The sequence below is a fragment of the Aotus nancymaae genome, unplaced genomic scaffold (assembly GCF_030222135.1).
Source record: "Aotus nancymaae isolate 86718 unplaced genomic scaffold, 86718_ANA_hifiasm-v0.15.2.pri h1tg000063l, whole genome shotgun sequence".
NCBI classification, from domain to species: Eukaryota; Metazoa; Chordata; class Mammalia; order Primates; family Aotidae; genus Aotus; species Aotus nancymaae.
This window is the reverse complement of record NW_026988477.1, coordinates 2533251-2541552: the sequence shown is the minus strand read 5'-3', so window position 1 is coordinate 2541552 and position 8302 is coordinate 2533251. Positions and strand designations below refer to the sequence as shown.

The window sequence follows — 8302 nt, the reverse complement described above, 5'->3', positions numbered from 1 at the left end:
TTTTTAGCCTGCCTTTCTCAGAGTGCTGTTTCCTTGAGTAATTTGCAACCTTGCCCTGCTAGCTCATCTCAAGGTGAGGATGTCGGGCCTCTGCATGCCTGCCTTTCTCTGCCATCTTGTCGGGCAGTGTTTCGTGGCCTCTGCCCCATCCCGGGTCCCAGGCTTCTGCTCTGCGGTGATGTGGAAGGTGTCGCAGATGAAGTCGCCCTTTCTGAGGACGGCTCGTCTCAGCTTCTGCTCTTGCGGCTGCGTCGCTGTCCTCTTGCCTTCCTGTGCCACAGAGTCCACTCAGTTATAAGAAGTTACAGCCCCGAATGTGTCAGGAAGGGTTTCCAGCCTCCTGCCTGGACTCAGGAAGGCCGCACCCATCACTCCCAGGAGCTGGACCCTGGCCTTCTCTGCCTGCCTTGGGGCTTGGAGCCAACAGGCCCACCTCAGCCCCATCACCAGCCTGAGCTTCTCCTCCATTCCTGGTTTTATGTGAGTGTGTGTGTGCGCGTGTGTGTGCATGTCTGTATGTACGCACGTGCATGTACACACTCACCTGCCTTGGTCTTCTGCCTGACTATTGCTGCCTGTGTATGGAGCAGAGGTATTGCACACCTTGCTGAGGAGTGTGGACACCCCCTTAAATGCACACGGTACCATGTTCACACAGGAGGGTCCCTCTTTTTCCAGGATGAATCTGAGGCCAAGTAACCTTTCCAGAGATGCAGGAAGTTCAGCTGAGCCCCAAGCCCATGGCCCTCGGACTCCAACCCAAAACCCCTTTGGCGGTGTGCACACCAGCGCATGTGGGATGGCTGGAGGGCGCCTGTTACTGCCACACACGTCCCCAGGAGGCCTGCACACCCTTCACTCCCTTCAGTTTCCTCCCAGGCAAAATCTGCAGACCCGCTCCTCTGCACGTGGCCCTGTCCAGATGATCCTGTGGGATTAACAAGCTGTTATTCACCAGCCTCCAACAATGGCACATTATCTGATCCATTGCAGAACTGGCCGTGTTTACATCCAGGAAGGGATTGGTCAGTCACCTGTGCCAGGTCCCCAGGGGACCCTGAATACCCAGCGGTATAAAGGGCAGGCATGGGAGAAGCAGCACAGCCTCTCCCAGTGCCAGCAAGCCACCTGTCAGGCTGCCGTGAACTCAGACCCCGGAGGATGAAGGCCCTGCTCCTGGCTGTCAGCCTCAGCCTCATTGCTGCCCTGCAGGCCCACCACCTCCTGGCCTCGGACGAGGAGATTCAGGATGTGAGGCTCGGATGGGAAGGGTGGGCTGGAGCGGGTGTGGGGCAAAGCTGAGACTGCTGGATGGAGACCCCATCCCTCCCCCATCCAAGGAGACCCTCATTTTCGGGTTGGACGTTAAAGCCCTGTCCTGAGGGAATGGTGAGATGGGGCAGCAGGAGTCTGGGCTGGGGAGGTGGGGGTACAGAGGGGCAAGGCTGGGAGGGTGGGGGTCTGGCTGACTTCACTTCTCCCCTGGGGGTGAGGGCTCCTGTGGTCCTGGCTGAATTGCAGGGACTGGAGCCACTTTCGGGTGGGCCTGGCAAGGCGCTGGGTGTTTTCTGAGTTGGTCAGATTGGGGAATGCACCTCGTCTCCAGCCCTTGGGGTGGGGTAGAGTCTGAGGGCTGCAGGCCAGGGAAGCGGGGAGAGGCTCTGGAGCAGTCAGCCTGAGCCAGATATAGAGGAATCTTCTCCAGGCATCAGGGATGTGGTATCTAAAGGCCATGACGGTGGACAGGGAGCTTCCTGAGATGAATCTGGAATCAGTGACACCCATGACCCTCACGACCCTGGAAGGGGGCAACCTGGAAGCCAAGGTCACCATGCTGTGAGTGTTGCCAGCTGGCCAGGCAGCCTGCAACCTGGTCTATGGCCTTCGTTTCCCCACCCAGGAGAGCTCTGCATGCTGGGGAGGTGGGCAGACCTGCTGGGAGGACCCTCTCAGCCCCTCCTGTAGTGCTTGAGGGCAAACTGTGCCACTGAGGTGCCTCGGCTGGAGGGGGCCTGGGGACAGAGGCCCCGGATCAGACCCTGTGGGCTACCAGGGGCGGTGCTGGGTACTGCTCACTTCATTCGCCCACTGGGGAATGTCTGGTGCTGTGCAGGACCCTTTGGGAAAAGGTATTTACCTTAGACCAGAGTCAGGCCCGCAGGCAGGGCCCATGGACTGTGGACTCGTAGTCCTGGCAGTAAATTTCCGCTTTGGAGAAGCGCGGGGATGAGGCTTGCAGAATGACCAAGAGGGGACGTAGGACATCATGGAGAAGACCCCTTTGAAGTCCCTGTGTAGTGCTCACCTGTGCCACTTCCACTCACGTGGCTTACATCTGTGACTTCCCACCTGTGTGGCCCCCATCTGTGCCACTTCCCACCTGTGTGATTTTACCCACATGGCTCCCACCTGCACATCTTCCCACCCGTGTGATTTCACCCACATAGCTCCCACCTGTGCACCTTCCCCCTGTGTGATTTCACCTGTGTGGCTCCCACCTGTGCCACTTCCCACCTGTGTGATTTCACCTGTGTGGCTCCCACCTGTGCCACTTCCCACCTGTGTGATTTCACCCATGTGGCTCCCACCTGCACATCGTCCCACCTGTGTGATTTCACCCACGTGGCATCCCCCTGAGTGGCATACAGGGCCTGTGCTCTGGTCCTCGGGACCAGCCCTTAGGAAGTCACTGACCCTGGCAATGACCCTGATGTTTGTCTGTTTGTTTTCCCGAAAGCCCCTAACTCAACCTTTCCCTCTCTGGGCCAGATGATGGTGGACATGGGGCTTGTCCCTGAATATCTCCAAAAGGAAGCAAGCAGCTGGTGGGATGAGGGCTCAGCCCCACGCCACAGACACTGCCTGCAAATCAGGCAGCCCAGGTCCCTCTAGCAGCAAACATGGCGGGGGGCGTTAGGAAGGCAGCCACCAGGAGTGGTGCAGAGCTCCTGGCCACCTCGGGAGACCGCAGGAACTCCAGTGTGGCCTGGAGGGGCCGCTGGCGTCTGGTCTGAGATGCAGAGAAGCACCCTCCTCCATGGGTGTGTGGCAGACCTGGGGCCGCCTTTGCAGGGCATTGCGGCGTGGCTGCTCCCGGGCCGGGGGAGGCACAGGCCAGGGCCGCTTTGCCAGGGAGCTTCTGTTTTCCAGGATAAGTGGCCAGTGCCAGGAGATGAAGGTCATCCTGGAGAAAACTGACGAGCCGGGAAAATACACGGCTGGTGAGTCCTGGAGCCCGAACCGGAGCCTGAGCTCGAACACACGTTGAAAGGAGGGGGGAAGCCAGTGCCTTTTTGAGGTGGCCTTTTGGCCTAGGAAGACTTCTGCTGCCTTCTGACCCTACTAAAGACCCACTCCCCGCTTCACTGGCCAATTTGCATTAGAGACATGAACCCCTGACCACAAACACCAGGAGTGGCTGGTTTGTCCCGGGATGGACCCTCTGGGCTTTCCCTGTAGCTCTGGCGGAGGCCCAGGCGGGGCCAGGAGCAGAGTTGTACCTGGCTGCCGGGGCTGCACCTCAACTCCCACCTCCGCACTCAGACCCTCCCGTGCCTCACTGGTCTGGGATGTGGCCGCCTCTCGGGTGCATCAAGTTCCTGGGAAGTGGGGGTCCTGTGGCCTGGGGCTCAGGCCTGGTGGGTAACCTGGGTCGGGAGCTCTAGAGGCTGGGTCTTGTTGGGCCCAGGGCCGCACGCTGTCCCGGGATCTGCTCTGAAGGCTCCAGTGGCTAATTCAGAACTGTGCTGCTGTCCTTCCGCAGATGGAGGCAAGCACGTGGCGTACATCATCAGGTCACACGTGAAGGACCACTACATCCTTTACTGTGAGGGCGAGCTGCACGGGAAGCCGATCCGAGGGGCAAAGCTCATGGGTGGGTCCCGCACCCCCGCCCCGCGGCCCGAGCCGCTCTCCTGCCCTCCCTCCTCCCTCAGTCTCCTGCACCCTCTTTCCATCGGAGAAGCCACTGGGACCCAGGAACCTACTGCAGTTTCCTTAGGATGGGTTTTCCTAACAAAAGCCCCAATTCCAACCCCTGGAGTTCAGGATTTAGGATGCCCCAGCCTAGGTCTCTGCGGTGGAGGCAGGAAGGAGCCGCGGCTGTCGGCACAGGAGCTGAAAGGTCACACGTGTCACCAGGTGGACCAGGCCCTCCCCCGGGGCGGCTCCCTGCAGCGTCATCCTTGGGCGCGTTCCTGCGGGGCGTCCAGCAGGGGAGAGGAGCGGGGATGTGAACAGGAGTCTGCATGGAAAGGACGTTCCAACTCCTGGGGCTTAATTCTGGACGAGGCGGCGCCTGCAGACAGTGGCGCGTCAGTGCCGTCCCTGCCTGAGGACGAGGCTGGTGAAGGCTCCTGAGTTCTCCCTGGAGCCGGCGGTGTGCAAATCACAGAGGAGAGGGACAGGCGGTGCCCTCCTGCCCCAGAGGGGAGAGGCGCTTCCTTCAGGGCGGGCCCATCCTGCCATCCACCATCCTCACTCTGGGAGATGCTCCGGCACAGACGGAGAGCCCTTCCCACTTCTCCCAGTTCTGCTGCCGCGGGAGCCTCCCGAGCCGTCCACGGTGCCCTGGTCCCACTTTGCCAGGCTGAGGGCCTCTGGGTTCAAGTCCCCCCTTGGTGGGTGAGGTCCCCTCCCCAGCCCAGCTCAGGCCTCCAGGCTGGGACAGGGGTGCCGGCGACTGCCCAGTGCTGCCGGGAGCACCCACATCTCATCCTGGCACCCACAGGGAGAGATCCCGAGAACAACCCGGAAGCCTTGGAGGACTTTATGAAGGCTGCAGGAGCCCGTGGGCTCGGCACAGAGAGCATCCTCATCCCCAGGCAGAGGGGTAGGAAGCATGGCCCTGTGGAGTCCCCATGTCCCTGCATGGGGACGTCAGCAGAGCCGCATTGCTCGGGCGCATAGTTGCGCTGCGTGTAATTCTGGCTTTGTCCTTCCTGGGGTGGTGGAGCTGGTGGCCGATGAGGGCCCCAGTCCTGGCTGCATTCCTGGGGTCTCCTGACTCACCTGTGCTTCCTTTTCCTGCAGAAACCTGCTCTCCAGGGAGCGATTAGGGTGAGTGAACAGCTTTAGAGGAAGCTTGAGAAAATCCAGCCCTGGGGCTCAGTGGCGCTTCAAGAGGCCGAGGGGTCTCTCCCACCCACCCCACTCCTACCTGGGTGGGAGACGCCCCGCGTGGGCCAGGCAGGTGTGAGCTCTGCTCCTGAGCTGCCTGCACTCGGGCACTGGCCTCTGCTCTTGCCCTGGGCGTGACTCCTGGGCAGCTGGGAACCCCGCAGTGCCAAGCCCACCTTTGCTGGTTGCTGGCGGAGACAGTGTCTACCCCGCAGCCCCGTGCATGGGAGTAGGCGGGAGATTCAGGTTCCTCCTTGGCACCCCTCACCCTCAGCCCTCCTTGTGACCCCGCTTCCCTGATGAATTGCTGAAAGATTCAGCAAAGTGGCAGGCGTGCCTGTGCTCACTGCATCAGATGGGCCCCTCGCTGGCTGCACGAGGGAACCAGAGGTTCAGAGACTCACCTGAGGTCACCTGCCCAGGTGTGGGCGGAGCCAGAATCCGGACCGCATCGCTGTCCTTCCCGAGCCCTCCCCTTGGTCTGCAGCCACCCAATGCCTCTTCACTCGGCAGGGAGCTCTGTGGGCAGCCTGAGGGGGGTCCCTGCCCCATCTGCTCCAATCCGGAGGCTGAAGCCTCCACCTGCAGCCCATGAAAGCCCAGTGTGTGCCCCCCACACCATAGCTCCTGAGGGCTCAGCTTGTGACCCCCACCATAGCCCCCGAGAGCCCTGTATGAGCCCCCATACCCTGGTCCGTGAGAACGTGCATGTGCCCCCCACACAGCAGCCCCTGAGAGCCCACATGTGCCTCCACCCTGTAGTCCGCTAGAGCCCACATGTGCACCCCACACCATAGCTCCTGAGGGCTCGGCTTGTGACCCCCACCATAGCCCCCGAGAGCCCTGTATGAGCCCCCACACCCTAGTCCGTGAGAACGTGCATGTGCCCCCCACACAACAGCCCCTGAGAGCCCACATGTGCCTCCACCCTGTAGTCCGCTAGAGCCCACATGTGCCCCCCACACCATAGCCCCTGAGAGCTCACACGCACCCACACTGCAGCACCCAAGAGCCCGCATGCGCCCCCACGAAGCATCCCTCTCCCACCCTCCCTGTCGTGGTCTCACTCACCCTCCCCCCCTTTCTAGGGCAGAGGGCACCTTGGCTCCTCAGCAGCCCAAGGACGGCACCACCCAGCACCTCCGTCGTTCACAGGGACATGGAGAAAGCCCCCTCGCCCCTGCAGAACCCAGGCGGCTGCACCCCTTCCTACCAGCCCCCACCTTCCTCCCGCTCTGTGTCCCCCTCCTGGTTCTCGATAAAGAGCTTCAGCAGTTACTGGTGACTCCGCCTATCTGTGGGGTCCTTTGGGGTGGGGGCTGGCTGGGTGCACCCTTGGGTGCAGGGAGAGGGTGGGGAGTGGGAGGAAGGACAGGGGGCCAGCCTCGGCCCAGTTCTCCGTGGTGGGTGCTGCAGGTCAACGGTGTGAGGGGCCTGGTGGGTGGGCGGGTGCTGGGGGCTGGGCCTGAGGGTCCCAAGGTGCTTCCTGTAGGTCTGCCGCCCACAGAGCTCAGGCTCTGGTGGTGGGCAGGGTGGGGCAGGGCTCTGCTCCTCGGTCCCGCACAAGTAAGACCCGAAGGCCTGGGACCCAGCGCAGCTGCTGCCCCAGAGGGGGACTGGGCAGGGCCACCTGGGCGCTCGGCACGGACCCTGAGTTTGGATGTGCGGGGAGGGGACAGCAGCTCCAGGCTGGATCTCACCAGCCCTGTCCTCAGGTGAACCTCACCAGCTCTGTCCCCCAGGGCCTGGCCCAACGCTGTCCCCCTCTGTGCATGGGCAGGTTTGGGACAGCAAGTTCCCGGCTTGGGGACAGCCACCACAGCTGCCACCTCACGCAGGCGCCTTTCCCGAGCCTGGCGGTCTGTAGGATTTAAAGTTTCCTTAGACGGCGCAGCACCACAGACGTGCTGGGAGTGAGGAGAGGCAGACGCTTAGTGACTCGCTGCTCCGCGGAAGAGGGCGGCTGCCGGGCAGGGCCGCAGGGCTTGGCTTGTGCCCCGGACAGGACAGTAGCCGCTGGAGCTCAGGGGCAGCCTATGTAGAGGGAGCGGCCGCCCATGGCCGGCTAACAGGAGTCATTTCTCTGCTCCAGGGCATAGGGGCCGTCCCTGATTGTCTGGTACCTGGCCTTAGGGCAATGAGGGCTGGTGGGGAGTGGCTCCTGAGTGGGGCCGTCTGATTAGGGCAGAGCTGCCCTGTGGAACAATCAGCTGCTCAGGAAGTGGGGGGGTGGCCTTAGCCGGGCCCTGAACACTGCTTCAAGACTGCATTTTCAAAAAAGTCGATTCTGGTCAGGCATGGTGGCTCGTGCCTGTGTTCCCAGCACTTTGGGAGGATGAGGTGAGAGAGAATCACTTGAAGGCGGGAGTTGGAGACCAGCCTGGGCAACAGAGTGAGCCCCCATCTCTACCCCCACCCAAAAATTAGCTGGGCTTAATGGCACACACCTGTCGTCCCAGCTACTTGGGAGGCTGAGGTGGGAGGATTGTTTGAGCCCAGGAGATGAAGGCTGCAGTGAGCTATGAACATGTCACAGCATTCCAGCCTGGGTGACAGAGTGACACACACTGTCTCAAAAAATAAGATAAAAAATAAAAGTAACCTGATTCCGCTTGGGCTCCACTTTCTGTATCTCAAGATGAAGCCCGATTCTTACAAGGGGTCTGAGGTTCTCACTCGTAGCTGATGCCACCCAAGCCCAGCTCCATGTCCCATCTGCCAGGCTCCAGGGGTGACATGGCTGCAGCGGGTGTCACCTGCAGAGGGTGGACGTGACCACGCGGGCCGGCACGCCCATCTCAGGCGCACAAGTCTTCAGACATCGCGCCGATGAGTGCCAAGAGCCGGTGCACGCACGTGTAGCTCAGAAAGTGCTGCGTGCCCCATATGACCTCCACGGGGAAGCCAGCACCCGCCTCTCCCATAGGGCCAGTGCCAGAGCCAAGGCCGGGCGGCAGTCTGGGTGACTGTGCAGAGAGGAGAGGGTGAAGGGGCAGCAATGACGGAAGAAGACAGACGCCCCACCTGGGGGGCACCCCAGAAGGGAGCAGCCCTCGCTACGTGCGGAGATTCGGAGAACTCTCACATGGACCAGAGCGTGACTGCGCCGGAGCTGGAGAGGGAGCTCGGGGCCGAATCGACGCCTCAATCAGTCCCTTCCAAAGGGAGTCTGGGAGGCGCTGGA

General features: G+C 61.7%; 1 protein-coding gene across 1 annotated transcript; it reads left to right on the top strand.

Annotated features, from left to right (window-relative positions):
* Positions 1-1161: 1161 nt before the first annotated feature.
* LCN1 (lipocalin 1) lies at positions 1162-6261 on the top strand. The gene is made up of 7 exons (XM_021671393.2): positions 1162-1251; positions 1706-1836; positions 3151-3221; positions 3764-3874; positions 4730-4831; positions 5032-5058; positions 6207-6261. Exons 1-6 carry the CDS (start codon positions 1162-1164, stop codon positions 5055-5057), a joined length of 531 nt encoding a protein of 176 aa, XP_021527068.2. The 3' UTR covers position 5058; positions 6207-6261.
* Positions 6262-8302: the final 2041 nt, after the last annotated feature.

Bases quoted from the DNA above. Each gene is read 5' to 3' on its own strand.
- LCN1 (XM_021671393.2), top strand. From the start codon at position 1,162: ATGAAGGCCCTGCTCCTGGCTGTCAGCCTCAGCCTCATTGCTGCCCTG. The intron at 3,222-3,763 runs GTGAGTCCTGGA...GTCCTTCCGCAG, and splicing joins GCCGGGAAAATACACGGCTG to ATGGAGGCAAGCACGTGGCG. The intron at 3,875-4,729 runs GTGGGTCCCGCA...TGGCACCCACAG, and splicing joins CCGAGGGGCAAAGCTCATGG to GGAGAGATCCCGAGAACAAC.